Source organism: Eleutherodactylus coqui, chromosome 9 (genome assembly GCF_035609145.1).
Source record: "Eleutherodactylus coqui strain aEleCoq1 chromosome 9, aEleCoq1.hap1, whole genome shotgun sequence".
NCBI classification, from domain to species: Eukaryota; Metazoa; Chordata; class Amphibia; order Anura; family Eleutherodactylidae; genus Eleutherodactylus; species Eleutherodactylus coqui.
Window position 1 is genome coordinate 126,718,977 of NC_089845.1, and position 22,884 is coordinate 126,741,860.

Sequence of the window (22,884 nt, forward strand, 5' to 3'; positions counted from 1 at the left end):
GATCCGCAATAAAATGGAGCATGCTGCGATTTATTATTTGCCTGTGGCATCCGCAAATCATTTAAAATCAAGTCTGCAGGTGTTAAATGAAGTGCGGACGCCCAATGCTTCGGCGCTCCCGCAGTACAGAAAAAGAAGAATCCGGACAGGTGAGCAGGGTCAGCGGCTGGCCACAGGGTCGTATCCTGTAGCAGGATCCTACATACCGGATCCGTCCCAGTCGTGTGCAGGAGGCCTAATGGTGGTTTTCTGTCTCGGATAACCCTTTTAATTAGGGGTCTGTTGCCTGAATTATCTATTTGTGGTCTTAAAATTAATTGGTAGGTGTTTCATTAAAAAAAAAAAAAAAAAAGTGGGCAACCATGGGTTAGGAAATCAAGCATGATGAAATCCCGTAACATATCAATGTAGGGGGGTGGAGAGATTCACTTTAATTTTTGGCAATATCACAACATGGCTTTCTCCATGGCTTTCATGCAATTGCTGTAGCCCCTATACATTATATTTGTTCAGTATATATGGAATCGTAGAATGGTAGAGTTGGAAGGGACCTCCAGGGTCATCGGGTCCAACCCCCTGCTCAGTGCAGGATTCACTAAATCATTCCAGACAGATATTTGTCCAGTCTCTGTTTGAACACTTCCATTGAAGGAGAACTCACCACCTCCCGTGGCAACCTGTTCCACGCATTGATCACCTTCACTGTCTCAACTCTCATTGCTTCTAGTCTTTCCTTGGGCTCCAGAGATAAATTTCTCATTCTCCACAAATATACATAGAAGAATATCAACAAACTAAAGTTTTAATATAAAAAAACAGCGATGACACTAGTTAGATGAGAACTCTTCAATGAGTTGAATGCCACCTAAGTTAACAACACACCTATAAAAAGATGTAATACTTGGTTCAGTGCAATGATCAAAAGCTAAAAATCTTGTTGAATGTCACAGAGTGCACTGGTGAGCCGCTTGATCTTCTCCTCCATGGCTTTCTTACTGTTTGCAGTCTCCTGGAGTAGTTGGCGCATTTCTTCTTCTACCTGATAAACCTACAATAGTAAGGAAGAAAAACATAAATCTGCCACTGACCCTGAAATCCAGGCCTTATGTACAAGTATCTTCTTTGAAAGGTAGCTGTAGACACTAGATATCGCTAGGTAGTCTTATTACTAGTTTTTTTCTCTCTGTGAAGAATAAGGTTGCTAATATGTGACTAATTTCCCATAATTAGCTTAAAAACACACAAAACATAAGTAGAGTTGGACTAAATTTGCATTGGAGAAGCAGAGATTTTGGGGCTCCGATTTCCACTATTAAGGAACTTCTAAAATAGAAAGTGGTAATCACAGCATTGTCTATTGCAGTATTCCCCAACTCCAGTCCTCAGGGACCCATAAGAAGTCATGTTTCCAGGATTTCCTCAGTATTGCACAGGTGATGTAATTATTGTGAATGCCTCAGACATTGCCACAGGTGTTCTTACTATAGGAGATCCTGAAAATATGACCTGCTGGGGCCCCAGAGGACTGGAGTTGAGAAACACTGGTCTAATGGACCTGTGCTCTCCGCTAGGATCACTTCATAGGAAAAAAAAGTGGTGACCGGTCTTTCCGCTCTTTAAAGAGGACCTGCCACGTCCTCCTGTTAGCGGGGCTGGCTTAATATCTTTGTATTTGCGGACTTCAATGAGGCCTTTTTTTTCTCTACTCCCATTAGCTTCCCTTAAAAGTTCTTCTTAGTTTATTTCCAGAACTGTGAATGTGTCAGGTGGGCGGTCCGCACTGTTAATGGGTGAAGTCAGACTTGATTGACAGTGAATATTGGGAATTGCCCATCTGACACAATTACACAAACTGAATAGCCCATAAGAGGGAACGGGAGGGAGTAGTGGGAAAAACCATCATTGGAGTCAGCAGGGCTGTGGCAGCAAAGCTATGCAGCCAACGCCTCTGGCATGAGGACATGACAAGTGTCCTTTAAAAAGGGACTCAAAAGTTGATCAAAAGGTGGATCAGCGTATTTTCTGGGAAAATCCCTTTAAACTATACAGAGCTTTTCAAAATAAGCTGCCTTATGTACACTTGAGAAGTAGCAAGATTTCTGACCATAATATGACTTATAACTTGAATGTTTCACCAGTTTTCCCCTCTGCAAGCTGAATCTCTAAATTGCAGTTTTCTCTGTGCTGGTGGGTAGAGACTAGCTGGTATGAGGTTATCCATACACAGCACACATAATAAAAGATCTTGCCACTCTATTTCTCTGCACCAAAGAAGCAGCAGCATGGAGGACATAATACAGCAGTACTGAACAGTGTAGATGTGAATACAATACTGAGGTGAGATAAAACACGCACTAGAAACGTCAGTAGAGTCTCCATACGGATCTCTCCGGCTGTATGCCCTAAGCAATTCCCTCTTCTGTCTCCCTTTTCCATAGAATTCTATGGGTAGCAATGAGGCGGCAGCAAGCAAAAACAGTCTTCTCCCCATCCCTACTTTATGTAATCCATGTCTGTTTTTCTGCTGCTAAAGACTGACTTTGCATGACAATAGGCAGTGGACAGCAAGTTAACCCTTTCCAATTCATTTTTTTTACCTCTCTCCATTCTTCTCAGCTCCAATTTATTTGAATGCCCATTCAGCATTCTCCCTTTACCCTCCTGATCTTTGACAGCCAAGATCAGGAGGGTTCTGGCGGTCACATGATCGCGGGATGAATGCAGAAGTAATAGTTCCGCATTCTCTCTTCACCCTCCTGATCTCAGCTGTGACTAATTGCCGAGATCAGGAGGGTGCTGGCGGTCACATGATCACTGGGCGGAATGCAGTATTCTCTCTTCATCCTTCCGATCTAGGCTGTGAGTGACAGCTGAGGTCAGGAGGCTCCCGACGGTCACATGATCGCTGGGCAGAATGCGGCAGTGTTACTTCCGCATTCTCTCTGCATTACATAGCGCTAATTGAATGCTATGTAATGTGTGAAGGAGAAGACAGAAGGGGTTAAAAACCCTTTCTGCCTTCTCCTCGGGGGTCCTCAATGAGGACCAGTTCAGGAGTGCGTCTGCACCCGATGGGTCTGATGAGCGTGTACAGATGCACTCCTGCACTGCAGTTGCGGACCTGTTCCGACATCGGAGCTATAGAGGACGCTCATGATGAAATTTTATGACCATTTAGGGTTATGCAGAGAGGAGCTAGATGGCTACAGCAACATCTATCTTGATAGAAGCAAAAACTATAAATTGGAGGAAATTTATACCAGTCATTTCCTCCAAAGGTCAGCTTGCTGTGGATGCCCAAACGGCAATATTGGCAGAATCTGAGAACTTTCAGTTCTACAAAGGGGTAAAATTTAAAATCGTCTGTCTGGCGCTGTATGGTGTTATTGGTAGGAATGTAGACACACCCAACTGACAAACAACGGAGCACAACACTTTAGTCATGCATTGTATGTCACGTAGCACTTTACATTGACAATGCTGAGGGCTCTCCACTGGTCCAAATGCAAAACGAACCTACCTACAAAAATGGGGCAAAACATTTGGTATTATTAGTACTATGTGCAGAATAAATGCAGGAGGCGGGAAAAGCAGGAAGTCGGTGAGGAAGTTTTAGCCAATGGCTGAAGTGAAATAATCAGGGGTGTTTTTAGTAATCTGTGGTTTCAAGAATTTATAGTGTAGAGAGCAACTTTAATTTGACAGACCGGAGTAAGGGTATTGCAATACGTAGCGATACTCATTCACCCAAGCGAATGGGCAAACTTCACTCAGGCAGTTTAAACACATACCCGTAAGATAAATTGTTTATTTTTATTTTTTTAGAGGATCGTTCAGCCCGCTATATCAGTGAATGAGAATGACTGAACAATTAATAAACGAGCCAACAATGATTTTTTTATGCTTGCATGAAATGAACGATAAGCAAACGCATTATCCTTCGTTGTTCAATCGTTGGCCGTGTTCACACTGAAGGTTATTGCTCAAATTCAAACGATCCGTTTTTTGCAGGATAATGGTTCGGTGTAAAAGCACCTTCAGAGGATCAATACTCGTGGCATGATATCACATCAGCTTGCTTCTACCTACATTACTTACATCGTATCACCATAAATATAAAAAAAGTTTAGAAACTTGCAGAGTTGACAAACATAACTTCCTCGTTTCACACAAATTAAATTTAATTGCTCAGAATGCCTTTACACTCCAACAATTTACATTGCACTTTCCTATATGACTTCAAAGGCTTTCCTTTGAACCAGCAGGAAGTTTGCAAACAGCGGGAGGGCAGAGTTGCAATTAAGAATCGCAATGTAAAAAGATATTTATTTAATGCAGCCGAGAAATATCATCTTAAGACTGGCAGGGTTCTCCAATCGAGATTGTTCCACTCCTTTTTATTGACTTATATGGGAACATGGACGGAATAACTGAAAAGCTGCCACAGCACCAACAATACGTCCATCATACAAAACAGTCTGTAGCATTTCAGGCACCGGGTTGGAGACGCGGGTGTAGTAGCCATGCAGGTCCAGAGAATGGTCAGGAGAGAGCCAAGAGTCAGCAATAGGGAGAGCTACTGACTGGAGTACAAGAGGTCCTGGATTTGATCCCTAACAGTAGTCCCCTCCTTCTAAGATGGCCCCTGGTTGGACATCCCAGGGGCTGGCTTACCCGGATGCTTCTTGTGGAATTTTCCTATGAGCTTTGGTGTGTGCACATTTTGGTCAGGCTCCCATGAGTTATCCTCTGGTTCGTATCCCAGTCACCACACTAGATACTGTAGTCTTAGAATCATAGAATGGTAGATTTGGAAGGGACCTCCAGGGTCATCTGGTCCAACCCCCTTCTCAGTGCAGGATTCACTAAATCATCCCAGACAGATGTCTGTCCAGCCTCTGTTTGAACACTTCCAATGAAGGAGAACTCACCTCCTCCCGTGGCAACCTGTTCCACTCATTGATTACCCTCACTGTCTAATATCTAATTTGTATTTCCTCCCTTTCAGTTTCATCCCATTGCTTCTAGTCTTTCCTTGTGTAAATGAGAATAGGGCTGATCCCACTGCACTGTGACAGCCCTTCAGATACTTGTAGACAGCAATTAAGTCTCCTCTCAGCCTTCTTTTTTCCAAGCTAAACATTCCCAGATCCTTTAATCGTTCCTCATAGGACAAGATTTGCAGACCGTTTACCATCTTGGTAACTCTTCTCTGAACTTGCTCTAGTTTGTCTGTCTTTTTTAAAGTGGGGTGCCCAGAACTGGACTCAGTATTCAAGATGAGGTCTGACTAAGGAAGAGTAGAGGATAATTACCTAACGTGATCTAGATTCAATGCTTCTCTTAATACATCCTAGAGTTGTGTTTGCCTTTTTGGCTGCTGCATCACATTGTTGACTCATGTTCAGTCTATGATCTGTTTGTATATCCAAGTCTTTTTCACATATGCTGCTGCTTAGCTCAATTCCTCCCATTCTGTATGTGCTTTCTTCATTTGTCTTGCCCAGATGTAGGTCTTTGCACTTCTCCTTGTTAAATACCATTCTGTTAGTCACTGCCCACTATGCAAGCTTTTCTAGATCTTTTTGAATAATCTCTCTTCCCTAGTGTTAGCTATCCCTCCTAGCTTTGTGTCATCAGCAAATTTGATCAGTTTTCCATCAATTCCCTCCTCCAGATCATTTATAAAAATGTTGAACACCACTGGGCCTAGTACAGAGCCTTGTGATACATTCTTCCACTTGGATGTGCAGCCATTTATGACCACTCTGAGTATGATCACTCAGTGAGTTCTGAATCCACCTAACAATTGCCTTGTCAATCCCATATTTGGTCATTTTTTCAATAAGTATGGTATGACATACTTTGTCAAATGCTTAACTAAGGTGAAGATAAACTATATCTACCATTTTCCTGATCAACCCAGTCGGTGATACTGTCATAGAAGAAAATCAGATTAGTCTGGCATGATTTGTTTCTTACAAACCATGCTGGCTCTGGTTAATTACTCAATTTTCTTCCAAGTACTTGCATACATGATGTTTAATAATTTGTTCAAAGATCTTTTCCGGTATAGAAGTCAGGCTCACAGGACTGTAGTTTCCTCTGTGCCTTCTGTAATCAAGGATTTTTTCCACTACGAACTCATCTTGACCTTACACTTCAGCTGGAGCGGAAGTGGTTGCTGTCTTCTGACAAAGGTGTTCTCCTGAAAAGGTTTTAACAGGGATACATAGAACACAGAATAAACACGCAGGCTGCCTAGGAGCTTTAAACGGAAAGCTACCTGGCTGATCCTCGCTGTGATTTTGAAGGGTCTGATGAATCTTTGCCCAAGTTTGGGAGAGGGTACGCGAGGCTTTTGATTCTTGGTTGACAACCATACCTTTTCACTCACCTGGAAGATAGGGGCCGCTTGGTGGTGTCTGTGTGCTGCTTTCTTATAAGCATCTTGGGCTTGCCGTAAGGTTTCCATCAACTTCTTTTGCGCTGGAGACAATGCTGTTAGTCTAATTAACAGTCAGGGCAGGCGTATTGATAAAAAGGGCAGGAATGAAGACAGAATATGTACCGTAATTAGCGTAGAGCGGGTTATGGCTGGTTGAGCTGTGTTGGCATTATTGTAGGTGAAGTCCGCGGTTGGTAAATAATCCACAAAGACATCCTGGAGATGGGAAATGAAGCAGCGGAGATACTGCTCCAAAGTTTGGTTTGTCCTCTCAGTCTGGTTGTTAGACTGGGGATGAAAGGCAGAAGATTTATGGTGGTTCCCAGGGCTGTACAGAAGTGCTTCTAGAATTTTGAGGTGAACTGAACCCCTCTGTCAGAGACTACATCATCAGGAATTCCATGTAGTCTGAAAATGTGCCAAACCATCAACTGCACTGTGTGCTAAGTAGTGGAAATTCCTTTGATGATGAAATGGGCCATCTTCGTAAGTCGGTCCACGATGACAAGAATAGTAGTCATTCGTTTTGAGAGGGGCAGATCGAAAATGAAGTCCATAGATATAGATCCCCATGGCCTGGATAGAACTGGAAAGGAACTGTAGAAAACTCTGAGGGCGAGCCTGTGGCATCTTATTTCGAGCACACGCATTGCAAAAGATAACATACCTCTTCACATCCCTCCTGCAGTGGGGCCACCAGAAGGAAAAAAGCAAGAGTTCCAAAGTTTTTGTGACCCCAAGGTGATCAACAAGCTTGGAGTCATGGACCAGTCTAAGGACTTTAAGTCGACCAGCCTCAGGTACATATATTTGCTCTTTTCACATCACAGTCCATTCTTTCAAGCAAGCTCCACATCCTTAGAGGGATGACAAAGGAAAGGGTGACTTTCGTATCCTTCTTTAAACCTTGCTAATAGGTTTTCTGAGTGCAGAATACCCCAAACATTTATTGCGGACAGAATTGTGCAGTCTGTGTTTGACCCTCGATCAGGCTCCTAAAAAGTCCTGGACAAAGCATACGCCTTACCATTTCTGGAACTGCGTCGGTAGGACATGACAAAGTTGATCCTGGAGAAAAACAGGGCCCATCGTGCTTGTCTCACCAATAACGTCTTGGCTGTACAGAGAAATTTAAAGTTCTTATGGTCAGTAAGAGCAGTTACTGGATGATGGGCTCCTTCCAGAAGCTGTCTCCATTCAGTGAAAGCTACCTTGATGGCCAGAAGCTCTTTGTTCCCAATATCATAGTTTTTCTCTGCAAATGATAAGGTAAACAACAGAGATGCACAAGTATGTAGTTGTATCCTATCTCCGACTCTGTGTGACAGGATAGCTCCAACTGTGGAGTTGGAGGCGTCTACCTCAACAACAAAAAGCAATTCTGATCTTGGGTGGATCAGCACTGGTGCTGAAGTAAGCAGAGTCTTTAGTTTCTCAAAAGCAACCTGTGCCCCCAGGGACCAGAAAAACATTTGTGCTTTCTTTGTGAGGGAGGTGATAGGAGAGATGACCTTCGAGAAATCCTAAATAAATCTTCTGTAGAAGTTAGGAAAACCGATAAGGCACTGTACATCCTTTAAATTTCTTGGAATGAGTCAATCCATGATGGCTTTAATATTGCTGGGGTCCATACTCAAGTCGTCTGAAGAGATGATGTATCCCAAGAATTGCATCTGGATTTGTTCGAATTCACACTTCTGTAGTTTGATGTAGAGGTGAATCTTTTGGAGTCGTCCCAAGCCCACCCAGACGTGCCTGCGATGTTCCTCCAAATTATTAGAGACTATAAGGATGTCATTGAGATATGCCATCACAAATTGGTCCAACAGATCTCGAAATACGTTGCTAATAAAGTGCTGCAAGGTAACAGGAGCATTGCAAAGGACGAACGGCATTACCAGGCATTCAAAATGACAATACCTTGTTCTAAATACATTCTTCCACTCATCCTGTGGGCGAATTCGTACAAGGTTATAAGCCGCTCTGATATCTAGTTTGGTGAAGATCTTGGCAGAGCAGTGTCTCCCTAGCAATTCCGGTATGAGGGGGTAGCAATATTTGAATCATAATATTATTTAACTCCCTGTAATCGATACATGGTTGTAGGATGGGGTCACTCTTTTCTACAAGAAATATGGGTGCCCCAGCCGGAGAAGAAGGTCGAATGAACCCCTTTTTCAAGTTTTCATCCAGGTATTCTAGATGCACCTTCAATTCTGGTTCCAAAAGGCTGTAGATCCGCCTGAATGGAACAGAAGCCCTGGGGGGCAACTCAACTGGGCAATCATATGGTCAATGAGGTGGTAGTTAAGCTTTCTTCTTGCTGCAGACATACCTGAACATTTGGTACTGAGCCGGTAACTTCTCAAAGTTCTGCTGACAGTCCTTGGGGTCTTGTGCTGATTTGGGCGTGGGTGGTGCCATCTTGCAGGTCTCCCCACAGTACTCTGAAGGGAAGGCAATGGTCCTTGACTCCAAGCTGATAGAGGGATTCTGAGTAGAAAACCAGGGGATCCGAGAATCACCGGAAATGTAGGGGAAGAGATGAGCTAGAAGTTGATTGTTTCTCAATGTTTCATGAGGAGCTCCAGTTCAATTGTCTTCTGTCAGACTGGTCTCGAGGACAAGGGTGACCCATCCATAGTTTCCATATCAAAAGGTATGGGCTTAGATCTGCTTGTAATGTTTTTGTCAAGACTGAATATTAAGTCTATGAAGTTTTCTACTGCTCCTGAATCCAACATTGCCAAGGACTGTGACCTCTGACTTTCCATTAGGATCTCTACGGGGAGGACAAAATGAAGGAACGAAGCGGAAGAGTTTTCACACAATCTTGAATTATGGGTGCAAAGGCTTGTTTGGCGGCATCGCCCTGTTTATGGAAAGCTGGATTGGTAGTAATCTTGATGTTGGTTAGGAAGAGAGTCATCTCAAACTTATTTGGGCAGTTTAAAGCATAATATCCCAGGTGTTCAGAGTACCTTTCTCTTTCAGTGGTAAAGGGGTTTACGGATGACATCAACCTGCGATGCTGAAGTGTCCGCGACTCGGGCTCACCCTGCGACGCTGAAGTGTCCGCGACTCGGGCTCACCCTGCGGCGCTGAAGTGTCCGCGACTCGGGCTCACCCTGCGGCGCTGAAGTGTCCGCGACTCGGGCTCACCCTGCGGCGCTGAAGTGTCCGCGACTCGGGCTCACCCTGCGGCGCTGAAGTGTCCGCGACTCGGGCTCACCCTGCGGCGCTGAAGTGTCCGCGACTCGGGCTCACCCTGCGACGCTGAAGTGTCCGCGACTCGGGCTCACCCTGCGACGCTGAAGTGTCCGCGACTCGGGCTCACCCTGCGACGCTGAAGTGTCCGCGACTCGGGCTCACCCTGCGACGCTGAAGTGTCCGCGACTCGGGCTCACCCTGCGACGCTGAAGTGTCCGCGACTCGGGCTCACCCTGCGACGCTGAAGTGTCCGCGACTCGGGCTCACCCTGCGACGCTGAAGTGTCCGCGACTCGGGCTCACCCTGCGACGCTGAAGTGTCCGCGACTCGGGCTCACCCTGCGACGCTGAAGTGTCCGCGACTCGGGCTCACCCTGCGACGCTGAAGTGTCCGCGACTCGGGCTCACCCTGCGACGCTGAAGTGTCCGCGACTCGGGCTCACCCTGCGACGCTGAAGTGTCCGCGACTCGGGCTCACCCTGCGACGCTGAAGTGTCCGCGACTCGGGCTCACCCTGCGACGCTGAAGTGTCCGCGACTCGGGCTCAGCCTGCGACGCTGAAGTGTCCGCGACTCGGGCTCAGCCTGCGACGCTGAAGTGTCCGCGACTCGGGCTCAGCCTGCGACGCTGAAGTGTCCGCGACTCGGGCTCAGCCTGCGACGCTGAAGTGTCCGCGACTCTGGCTCAGCCTGCGACGCTGAAGTGTCCGCGACTCGGGCTCACACTGCGACGCTGAAGTGTCCGCGACTCGGGCTCACCCTGCGACGCTGAAGTGTCCGCGACTCGGGCTCACACTGTGACGCTGAAGTGTCCGCGACTCTGGCTCACCCTGCGATGCTGAAGTGTCCGTGACTCTGGCTCACCCTGCGATGAAGTGTTCCTGAAATTTTTTTTGCGCGGTATAAATTCTATAATATAGATTCAGATACTGTTATGTTTTGTCTTTGGCAGCAGAAGAATTGTCTGAATAAGAGAAAATAGGGCAGTAAACGGCAAATGGGCACAGAATTCAACGCCTCTTTAGTGCCCATTTATTGGCTCTTAAGAGTCCCCCTGTTCAGGGCCCTTTTCTGCCCATTTTCCATTTTTTGTCACCCATGATTTTTCCAATGAAGAATTATTCCCATGATAATACAAAGTGCCATCACTCTAGTAATGAAGACTGATCATCAATGGAATGTGTCTACAGTGAAATGTACGAGCCAATAATTAACAGATTTTCCCCAAGAAAGACTGGTACGGATATTAGCTCTAAGTGCAGTGGCAATTTTTACCAACACAATAATGCTGTTAAAACCACCTGAACTCAGCTGCTCAGAAAGTTAAAGCAACCCTCCGGTCTTAGAATAAAAATGATGGCCAAACTGCTTCTCTGACTACTTGATACACACTGTGCATTAGTATACCTTGGTAGTCTAAGACACTACATGCTGTTCTGACCAGCCGGCGCTGCTCATACTGACTGCACTGGTCAATCAAAGCAGCATGTAGTGTCTTAGTCTAATGCATACTAATACACAGTGTGTATCAAGTAGTCAGAGAAGCGGTTCGGCCATACCTGTTTCTCCAGGACCGGAGGGTCGCTTTAAATACCAGCTAATAAAAAAGACCCATTCCCCTAAACCCTAGAGAGAAGAAAGGAGTACAGGTATATGCAGTACTAGGCAGGACCAGTGTTCCCAATGCAGCTGTGCTCCCCCCTTCCCCCAGTGACCAAGCCTGAGACTTTGGAACTTTTTAAATGTTCAGGCATCATATAGAAGATGAATCGATGAGTTGCCGAGATAAAAGAGGCTACTTTACCTCTTTACCATTTCATAAACTGGCCATAGAAATCACTCAGCTCAATGCCAGAGTAATGATGGATTAGAACCGATAGGTAATATTACAGTTTTGGTTGTTATGCAGGAGGTCCATTTATAAAGTTGTGTAAAGATCAGAAAACTTAAAGGGGTTGTCTCGCGCCGAAACGTTTTTTTTTTTTCTCCATAGGCCCCCCGTTCGGCGCAGGACAACCCCAATGGATGTGTTAAAAAAAAAATAAAAAATTATATTACTTACCCGAATCCCCGCTCTGCGACGTCTTCCTTCTTCCTACTTCTTCCTTCACCAAGATGGCCGCCGGGATCTTCACCCACGATGCACCGCGGGTCTTCTCCCATGGTGCACCGTGGGCTCTGTCCGGTCCATTGCCGATTCCAGCCTCCTGATTGGCTGGAATCGGCACACGTGACGGGGCGGAGCTACGATGACCAGCTCTCCGGCACGAGCTGCCCCATTCACCAGGAAGAAGACCGCACAGCGCAAGCACGTCTAAAAACGCCAGAAGAAAGCGAAATTAGACGGATCCATGGCGACGGGGACGCTAGCAACGGTGCAGGTAAGTGAATAACTTCTGTATGGCTCATATTTAATGCACGATGTATATTACAAAGTGCATTAATATGGCCATACAGAAGTGTATAACCCCACTTGCTGCCGCGAGACAACCCCTTTAACACTTCACAAGGGTCTCGGGGACAAACAACAACCATATCATAAGTGCAGATACTGTATATACACATACATTAATGTATACAACACCTACTTATGTGCTTATGATGTGTATGAAGGCACAAATACATACAAGCCTACACTGAAAGGGCACTTTATTAGAGACCCCCATCTAATAGCGTGCTGGACCTCCTTCAGAACTACAGTAATTCAGTGTGGGGTCCATCCACAAGTATCAGATGACCCATGATGTGCCAACAAAATATTCCCAATACCATTACTCCACCTTCACCATCTTGAACTGTTGGAATTGATGTGGGGAATTGTTTCTTGGTGCACACCCTATTACTCCACCAGCCTGAACTGTAGAACTTGACGGAAAGGGCAGCATGACCCTCCGATCAGAATGGTGCCACAGGATCTTGAATTCATCTGAGCAGGTGATGTATTTGGCTGCAGTTTCCTTGACTGCACACCGCATGTTCATCAGAACAATTCTTGACATCCCCCTCTGACCCCTTTAGTGGTCGAGTTACTTACATCCTCAGGATCCCCTTTTTCTGGATCACTCTCCATGCCACTGCATGAGAAAACTCCACAAGATCGGCAGCGTATGAAGTCCTGACTAGTCTAGCACCGATGACCAGGCTTTGCTGAAAGCCGTTGAGATCCCTGGATTTTCCCATTTTAATGTGGATTCACACTGAAAATGATCCAATCGTCAAAGGGCTGATATATGTGCTGAACATACCTGAATGCATAAATCCATACACAATATGCGCTCTAACACAATGCCACGCATACAAAGCTCACACAAGTATACACAGGCACACAAGATGAAGACTTTTAAGAAAATCAGCGGACGATCTCTGTGGGAGGTGTAATGGCAGCCATACTGGCGATCTCTAAGCTTCCTCCCAAGATCTGGCAAGGAGTGTAGATCTAGAAGTAGAACCTGACTCAGTTGCTTCTTCTGCACTTGTAGAGCGGGCAGACCGCGTTCACTTACTTTTTCCTTAGCTGCATCTATTTCCTTTTGCTTCTCACTTTCCTCCTTTACAAGCTCTGCCTGATGAGCAGCCAGAACAGACTCTAATTGTCTCCGAAATGCGTCATCCACGGAATGAAGTTTCTCCATAACAACCCTATGTACAGCAGTGGTGAAAGGTTAATTGTGTGGATGTGAACTCCAAGCCCAAGGAAATTATTTCTGTTACGTTTCAATAGGAAATGTTTGACTAAGCCAAGAAGCTGAGAAAATGGACATTTTTGCAGATTGCAAGTTGTTGGCATCAATAGATATTTACACATGGCGGATTTTCTATGGAATTTCGTCTACGTAATCCGCACTGAAATGTCGCAACATAGTACAGTACAATTGTTAGGAATGGAGTTTTAGTAGACCCCATTTATTCAGCTGAAGAAACCCACAGTGGCCTCCAGTCATGTTCTAGATTTTCAAATCCGCGGCATGCTGTATCCGGCATGGGAATGTGGCGGATTTTCACCATGGATTTTTATTGCAATGTAATTAGTGAAATACTATGAAAAAGTCTGAAAAACGATATATGTGGCTCAATCTGTACCAAAATCTGTAATCAAAGGGAACCTGTCACCTGCCTAAACAGCATAAACTAACTTTGGTGAAAGGGAGCTGAATTCTGTATTTTTTATACTTGCCCACTTCCCGGTCTCCGCGGTGCCCGCTGCTGAAGTCGACAGACGGAAATCTGACTCTTTTCAGAGATCTCCCATATGGGGAAGCGTCTGCACAGGACTCTGAAAAAGAGTCAGATTTTCAAACAACCTGCCGACTTTAGAAGTGGACACCACGGAATCCAGGAAGCGGGCAAGTATAAAAAATACAGTACCCGGCTTCCTGTTACCTACCCTGGCAGCACCACAAGTTAGTTTCTGGTGCTTTAGACAGGTGACAAGTTTCCTTTAAGTCATTTGCTTATTTCATTGTAGATTTACTTGCGGTGATTTTTTAAAATAGTCTATGCAGTTTTCAAAAGTTTTTGTGGGTTGCATTTTTAAAACTTTTTAAGGTGTTTTTCTTCAGCTTTTTTCATGCCCTATAGAAAAGTCTATGTTAAAAAGCAAAAACATGACCCCCTCCCACAAAGAAAAAAAACAATATCAAACTAACAACCTGCAAACATCGTCGCTAACTCAAAAAATGGCATGACAAATGAAATTAAAACATCACAAAGAACAAAAACACTGTTGCAAAAGTCAATAGGGAAATATTAAACCCTTAACAACCGTTTGACAGTGGCTGTTAGGGGGCTTTAATCTGCAGCGCCGTCAAAAAAATGCCATTGCATTAGAAGCCTGATGCAGGTGCTCAGCTGTCAGATGACACAAAAGCAATGGGAGTGAAGTCAGCACTGCCCCTGCTTCACCTGACCACTGATGGCACACATACTCTCTGCTGCAGTGACAGCGGGCAGGACGATCATCTGATGGATCCCTATCCATCCACTACTGAGGACCTATTCAGGGGATAGAAATCCCATAATACCCCTCTAAGGTATGTTCAGACATGGCAGATTAATTGCAGAAATTTCTACAACTATCCATTTCATCTGAATTGGTGTGTAGAAATCCACGTAGAGGCGGCAGGGGCATCACCGCTCATGGGGCATGTAAAGAGGCGATTTTCAATAGCAGAAAATTCTGCAAGTCTGTTTCATGTGACTTTGAATCTTGTGACATTGAACTAGAGAAGGAAAACCTAAAGGGCCCAGGGTGCTCACACATCTGCGCTGGGGATTCTGCTTTCCTACTCTGTTCAGGAAGCAGGAAAGGGGAATCCAAGTGGCCAAATGGTTCAGTCTCTGGACGAAACTGAACAGTGCCGGACAGACGCTATTGACTATAATGGCGTCTACCCGTTTTCTGCCCAGCTGCCCAGTTTTGAAGGGTAGAAGAAGCACTGCATACAGCGTTTTTTTCTTCTGCTACAGACGTAGATGTGAAATTGGCCTCATTCACAACGTAATACGCAGTGCAGAAACCCCATTAATTATTTATTTTATTTTTTTCGGAGGGGGGGAGGGGGGATATTCAGCCCTGCATATTTACATGCGTGAAAAAAATGCAGCATGTCCTATTTTAATCCATACTACGGACCAAAATATCCTACTGATCTCAATAGGAATGTGTAAACATGCACGTGTAAAACTGTTACGCACACACAAAGAAAAATGCAGGCAGGGCCAGCTATACAAGGAATATGTATTGTTGCAGTCCATGAGAATGCAACATATTAATGGAGCGAAAGCTGCATACGCCTGCAGGAATAAGCCCTAAGGCTAACTTCACACGGGCGATATCAGGCCGTGAATCACAGCCCGATATCGCCGTCGCCATCTATGTGAAACCCAGACTTGCATCACTGCGGGAATCCCCCACTGCGGCTGTCACGGCCGCAGCAGAGGATCGTGGAGTTCTCCAACAATGAGGCTGTGATGCGAGATCTTGCAGCTAGATAGAACATGCCGCGATGTGTATGAACCCATTCAGAAGAATAGGGGTTCATATTTGTGTGTCTTGCAACGTACAAGTCTCAAACAATTTTCTCTGCCATGTGAAACCGCCTAAGGGTGTTTTACCATCTGCAAGTTTGGAATCCAAATCCAGGAGTGGCTTAAAAAAAAGAGCAGAATCTGTATCTATCCTTGATACTTTCCTCCTTTTATGATTCACAACGATTTTGGCTTCAAAAACGTTATCAAAAAAAGCCTGCACAAAACCTTCAGGTTGCCGGTACCATCAGAAAGATTCAATTGTCTACAAACATAGTGATATTATCTTTCTGGCACCCTGCGTCACCATTTTGTCATAGCCCTCTTTGGGAGCATGAATGATATGTGTACATGATAGACAGTCATTAAACATCAAACACGGTTACTAACCATTTAGATAAAAAGGTGGGCTTCACTTCGCTCCCTCCTTAGAAAGTTTCTTTACAGTGAAATCGCGCTCTACTTACTTGTGGTTCTGAAGGCTTTTGTCTCTCTCTTCAATCAGCTTCCTTTCCTTGGCATCAAAATTCTCTTTCATCTGCCTGACTTGTGTTTCAAGCTGGCTTAGTAATTCTGCTTTATCCTGCCACTTCTTATTCATTGCACTATGAATAGAAAGAGCAAATGCCTGAAATGAGCCCAGATTCGACATCAAACAGCACAAGCTCCATTTAGTAAAACCTCTGCTCCGGCGGCCGCCTAATCACCTGTAAGCCTTCTTCACATCCAGCAGCTCGCCCTCCTTTTCTTCCAGCTGGAGCTTGAGTTCCTCCTTCCTCTCCGTTTGCCTTTCTAGCTTCTCCTCCAGCTCCTGCAAACGTGTCGCACTAACATCGGTTTGCTCTCTTGAGGTCTTCTCCATCTCCAGATTTTCTGCACGTAATTTTCGGATGCGTTCATCCCTTTCCAGCAATCCCTGACAACAGAAAGTAGGGAGCATGTAGCAATCCATATTAGGGGGGCTGTCAGAGACCCAAACCATTTATTTCCCCCCTTAAAGGGGTTGTCCCGTGAAATCAAGTGGGGTCATACACTTCTGTATGGCCATACTAATGCACTTTGTAATATACATCGTGCATTAAATATGAGCCATACAGAAGTTATACACTTACCCACTCCGTTGCTGGCGTCCCCGTCTCCATGGCTCCGACTAATTTCTGCATCTTCTGGCTTCTTTAGACGTGCTTGCGCTGTCTGGTCTTCTGCTCTGTTGAATGGGGCCGCTCCGGCGTACTCGCGCCGGAGAGCTGGTCTGCGCATCGTCATCGTAGCTCCGCCTCCATCACGTGGTGCCAATCAGCCAATTAGGTGGCTGTAATCGGCAGTGGAACGCAAGACAGGAGAAGATAATCCACGGTGCGCCATGGGAGAAGATCCGCGGTGCACCATGGGAGAAAACCGCGGTGTATCCTTGGGAAAGGACCGGCGGCCATCTTTAAAAGAAGAAAAGAAGAAACTGCCCGAACGGGGATGCAGGTAAGCGAATTTTTTTTAAATAACAAAGGGATTGTTTTTAACGGGGCACAATGTGGGGGTATGTAGAAAAAAAAAATTTTTGATTTCGCCGCGGGACAACCCCTTTAAGTTACATTGGACAAATTTGCAATTTACTCAATTTTTGCAAAAAAGGTCCCAATTTAATGATTCACACTATGGTCATGTGATGTACACTGACCCCCATGAGCCTTTGCAGCTCAGTGTAAGGGTGCACTAGTGACTGTGTGTTGGTGGCAACAGGAGCCTTTCATTTGCATATACTGCGCATGCACCAGGGTTCTTTAGTCTACATTGGCGCATGTGCAGTAGATGCGAATGAAAGGATGGCCTTCCAAAACTCAGATAGTTGCTGACGTAACCATCAAAGTTGGAGCAATACTAATGAGTAAGGCAATGGTATTAGTCATTTTTATGTTTTTTGTGTGCAACAATTGAACAGCCAGTTCTTGACATTGATCTGCTAGAAGTTGGAAAATAGATAACTGTAAGGATCTCAGCGACTTTCACAAAGGCCAAATTATGACTTCTAGATGAATGGGCCAGAGAATCTCCAAAATGGCAGGTCTTGTGGGGTGTTCCCGGTATGTAGTGGTTAGTACTTGCCACAAGTGGTCCAAGGATGGACAACTGGTGAACCGTGAAAAGGATCACAGGGACCCAAGTCTCACTGAAGTGTGTTAGGAGCCAAGTCTGGCCTGTCTGGTCCAATCTCACAGAGGAACTAGTGTAGCACAGATTGATGAAAGAGTTAATACTGGCTATAATAGAAAGCGGTCAGAGAGCCCGTCTTGATCCCCCAGTCTACTGCTGAAAATACAATAGACACATGAGCATCAGATCCGGACCATGGAGCAATGGAAAGAGTCGTCCTGGTCCAATGAATCAAGTTTTCTTTTCCTGCGGATGGCTGGATGCGCTGCTTACCTGAGGAAGAGATGGTACCAGAATGCACTATGGGAAGAAGGCAAGCTGGCGGAGGAAGAGCGATTCTCTGGACAATGAGCTTCTGGGGGATCATTGGCTCCTGAAATTCATGTGGATATGACACATCCAAACTATCTAATCATTATACAGATAAGTATCCCTTCATGGCAGCCATATTAACTACTGGAAGTGCACTCTCTCAGCAGAATAACATGCCCTGCCACACTGCAAAATTTGCCATGTTCCATAGACCATTCCTGAACAAAAAGCTCAAAGTGATGATGACTTGGCCTCCAAACTGCCCAGATGTAAATCCAATCAAGCATCTGCGTGATGTGCTGGAAAAACACATCCGATCTATGAAGGTTGAGGTTCACAACTTACAGAACTTAAAGGATGTGCTGCTCTCATCTTGGCTCAGATATCAAAGGACACCTTAGGAGGTCTTGTTTAAGCAACACTAAGGGCAATTACACAATATGGGGCATTAACTTACGACTATTCGATGTATAGCTTCCCTTATTGCATACACTAGCCAAATGTCTCTTCTGCACTCCTTGCCAACTCCCACAGAGGAAACTGACGATTCTTGGAGAAAACTTGTAAGGATTTTTGTTTCTACGTTTGCGGTTCCTTTAAGTTATAAATCGTGTTGAGGCGGGGTTTAGGTAAGCAAGCGGTCCCAGAGCTCTGCAGGCCTTACAGAATTAAAGTTTATCTGTAGTAACCCTTAAGGCCCTCGTATACGGTAATGTTTATAAGCTTAGGCCAATTTTGACAAGGCTGTCTGATTCCTGCATGTACATGGGGGCCTCGAAAAACTTTCTCTCAACAGATCAGGTTAAGGGAAAATAGGATCAGGTGTGTTAAATTTCAACACTATCTTTTTGTTCCTCTTGGAGATAAGCCAAAGCCAGAGCTTTTTAGTGGCAGCTTACCTCTCTCTCCCTATGTAAAACACAGGAACTCTCAGCCGAACTAAGGGTTCATGTATGAGGAAGGGTCAAGCATTCGGCCGACAGCTACTCAAGGTGACTGGGCACCTTATAAAGTGACCCTCTGGTCCTGGACAAACCAAGACGACTGTACCTTTCTCCAACTACCTGATGCATTAGACTAAGACACTGCATGCTGCTTTCACTGGCCAGTCAGAGCAGAATGTAGTGTCTTAGACTAGCAGCATACTAGTGTACAGTGTGCATCAGGCAGTCAGAGAAGCGGTGCGGTTGTCTTAGTTTGCCCAGGTCAGGAGGGTTGCTGTAAGCCACGTATTGTCCTGATTTGCAGCAAAGGACTGAATTCAGTCTCCTGTAAATTTGGTAGAACTAAATTAAACGATGGACTAATGGAGCTTCATAACACAAGCCCAATGTCTAACAGGACAGGGCAAGCCCGATGCAATCTGCAATCCATAGATACAAATGCACTCACCTCTTTCAGCTTCCGGATGGTTTCGGTTTGATCATCCACCATTTTGCTTTTGATTCTTAGTGCATCATTGTCGCGTTCATTTTGCTTTTTCAATGTTTCTATCTCGGTCGAAAGGACTTCAATTTTTGCTTCGAGCCTTCCCCTGTCCTGGGCCAACGCAACACCTAGGAAAAGTAGATTGCTGCTGACTTGGTTGTAGATTTGCAGCAGATTTCACCCTTTTAATTTGAATTCATTTGAAATCTGCTGCAGATCTGCACTAAGAACCCGGACAAAACCTACAGCAGATCAGCAATGTGGGAATACACCCTTAAAGCCAGATGTGCGGCCATCAGCTAGGTCAGGGGTGCACAACTCCAGTTCTCAGGGACTCCCAACAGGTAAGGTCTTTAGGATTTCCTTAGTATTGCACAGGTGATGTAATTATTGTCGGGGCCTCAGACATTGCCACAGGTGGTCTTACTATGAGATGTGACCTGTTGGGATGCCTTGAGGACTGGACTTGTGCACCCCTGAGGTGTCTGTCAGCTTCTATGAACTCCATAATCTAAACTTCTGGGCTCAGAGGAGCTGGAATACAGGGATGTATTCTACTTCTGGTCCTCTCAACCTATGTGCGTGCCTAAGTAGTCCCTCGGATGCATGCAGCGGTGGCTTTGACAGAACACTAAGGGAGAACAGCGATGTGTTAAACTTGACCTCGGTGTTGCGATGGACTACTTAGGCGCACACATAAAATAAGAGGACTAGAAGAGGGCAAGTATAATGCATTCCTGGATTCAGGGTTTCAGCTCCTATGAGCCCATAAGCTTAGTTTATGGCACTCATAGGGTCTGACAGATTCCCTTTAACCCCTTAATGCAGTGCTTCCCAACTCCGGTCGTCAAGGCACCCCAACAGGTCATGTTTTCAGGATATCCTATAGTAATAACACCAGTGGCAATGTCTGAGGCACTGACAATAATTATATCCCCTGTGCAACACTGAGGAGATCCTGAAAACATGACCTGTTGGGAGTCCCTGAGGACTGGAGTTGGGAAACACTGCCTTATTGCCACAGGACATATGGTTATGCCCTGGCTGTGGGGTACCTAATGCAATAGAATGTAAACTTATGTCTTCTGGATGGCATGGGATCAGAAGCTGAGCACACGCCATCTAGCAGTGACAGCCAGCTGTTACAGATAGCTGTCCTACCTCTGCAACAGCGGGGATACATAAGAACAGTGATCCCTGCTGTTAATCCCCTACATGCCACGATCTATGTAGATGATGTGTACAGGGATCACTGAGGGAGTGTGTTCCCTCTGACATCATCGGACTCCTGCAAGGTCATTGTGGAGGGTCAATGGGATACCATGGCAACAGGCCGCCAGATACTGGCGTCCTACTTGCCACTGCCTGTGACCGCTATTGTAAGCGATAAGGTATTGCAGCACAGAAGTCCTGTGATGCATTATCATAGCTGATATGGTTCAAGTGCCTTACGGGGGCATAAAAAAAAAAGTAAAAATTAGGGTAACCCCCAACCCCCAAAAAAAAGACAAGAAAAAAACATTTTTTGCACATATTCCCCTATTTGTATACATTTTTTTTTTAAATCCTACGTTTAATATCATCGTATCCGAAAATGACCTGTTAAATGAATTGAATACACTATTTATCCTGTACATCAAAAGCCCTAGAAAAAAAATTTAAAAGGCAAAATGCTTATTTTGTTTGTTTTGCCTCCCAAAAAAATGCAATAAAATTAAAAAAGCCATATGCACCCCAAAATGGTACCAATAAAAACTACAGCTCCATCCATGGAAAAATAAAGTTATGGGACTTGTAATGCAATGATGTAAAAATAATACTAATTTCCCCAAAAAAAGAGATTTTGATGAAAAAATAAAAAAAGGTTATGGCTTTTGAAAAGTGGAGATGAAAAATGAAAAATCAATGCATCCTTATGGTCAAAATAGGCCGTGTCCTTAAGGGGTTAAAAAAGGGGGCTTTCTTTGTGATACCCCTTTAAGAACAAAGTAGTATTATAAAACTTCAGTAAGGCTGCCTGTCCACGGGCGAGCTGTCATTGCGAGATCCGCTGCGATAAATCGCCCATGGACCTCGCATGACACGCTTTCCGAAGGCTAACTAGGAAAAGCGCAACCCAACGTCCACGAGTGGAGAATCATAGTGATTCTCCGCTCGCGGGATTCAAATCGCGGCATGCCGCAATTCTCCGCAGTGAGCCCATCTATTAGATCGGCTCATCGCGGAGACCTGGCAGTGCTCACCCCCCCCCCTCCCTCGTGGCAGAATATCGCTAGCGACACTCCGTCACGGCCGTGGACAGGCAGCCTTAAGCTGAACAGAAGGATTCAAAGCGTTCACCTTGCTGCGTTAGCTCTTGTCCCCAGATTTTCCTTTCAGCTTTCAATCCATCGATCAGGGATTCTTGGGCCGTGAGCTGTGATATAAGTTTGGATTTCTCTTGCTTCAGTAGCTCAATCTGAATAGTTTTCCGTTTTTCTTCTTCCACCACCATTTCCATGTTGCGTATTTTGCTCTGTAGTAATAGTACGATTAGTGTTGACCACTGTTTAATGCTTAACAGGCAATGTCAGGAATATCTTGACAGACAGCAAATGGGGCTATAGTTTGACCAGACAGAGTGTGTTTCCAGAGCATGGCCAGTGCAGAGCAGGCACGGCTATCTCAATAGAGCGTATGCTATCCCCATAGAGAGGGGATCGGGATCTACTCCTCTCTATATGTGTGTAGTGTATGGGAGACATTATACAGCAGCTTCTATCTACTCCCAGCAACTCAGGGACAAATAGAGATGGAGTCTGCAGAGGGGAAAACTGCAGATAAATTAAGGCTACAAGTCATATAATGGTCAGATCTGTTACTCCTCATGTATAGACAGAGTATTCCGAAAAGTCATCTAAAACAACAGTTATGTATTGAAGAATCAATCATATTAATCAGCTGTACAAGAGTTTGTATGTGTTATAGGCAATATATGTGAAACGAGTCATTTTATAGAATGCCAAAAATGGGACACCAAAGTATGAAACGACGAATATTTCACACATTTCCCAGGCATTCTATATAATACCAAAGGGCAAACCATCAAAGTATAAAATACTCCAGCCAGCAGTGAACAGGACTTCCCCCTTCCCCTTTGGGGTACTCCATTTTTTCCCCTACACCAAAATATATAATTCCATTCTTCGCACCATCCACCTCCATCATCATCTTTCAATGTTTCACAATCCAACCCCATCCTCCTCCAGGGGGCGCTACTACACTCTGACAGTCACCACCGCCAGCCAGCCTGGCCCCTGCTGTCTCACTCCTC

The 22,884-nt window shown here is 45.0% G+C and overlaps 1 protein-coding gene across 2 annotated transcripts in view; it reads right to left on the bottom strand.

Moving 5' to 3' along the window:
• Window positions 1-822: 822 nt before the first annotated feature.
• Window positions 823-22,884, bottom strand: part of LRRCC1 (leucine rich repeat and coiled-coil centrosomal protein 1) — an 82,508-nt gene continuing 60,446 nt past the window's right edge. Inside the window, exons 15-20 of one of the 2 annotated variants that reach the window (XM_066578484.1) lie at window positions 21,912-22,086; window positions 19,536-19,699; window positions 16,391-16,599; window positions 16,151-16,288; window positions 13,160-13,295; window positions 823-1,048 (exon numbers count right to left, since the gene is read on the bottom strand). In XM_066578484.1, the coding sequence (XP_066434581.1) occupies window positions 926-1,048; window positions 13,160-13,295; window positions 16,151-16,288; window positions 16,391-16,599; window positions 19,536-19,699; window positions 21,912-22,086 (945 nt within the window). In that variant the 3' untranslated portion in view covers window positions 823-925. The remainder of the gene's footprint in view (window positions 1,049-13,159; window positions 13,296-16,150; window positions 16,289-16,390; window positions 16,600-19,535; window positions 19,700-21,911; window positions 22,087-22,884) is intronic. The other variant, XM_066578485.1, reaches the window with a different exon arrangement.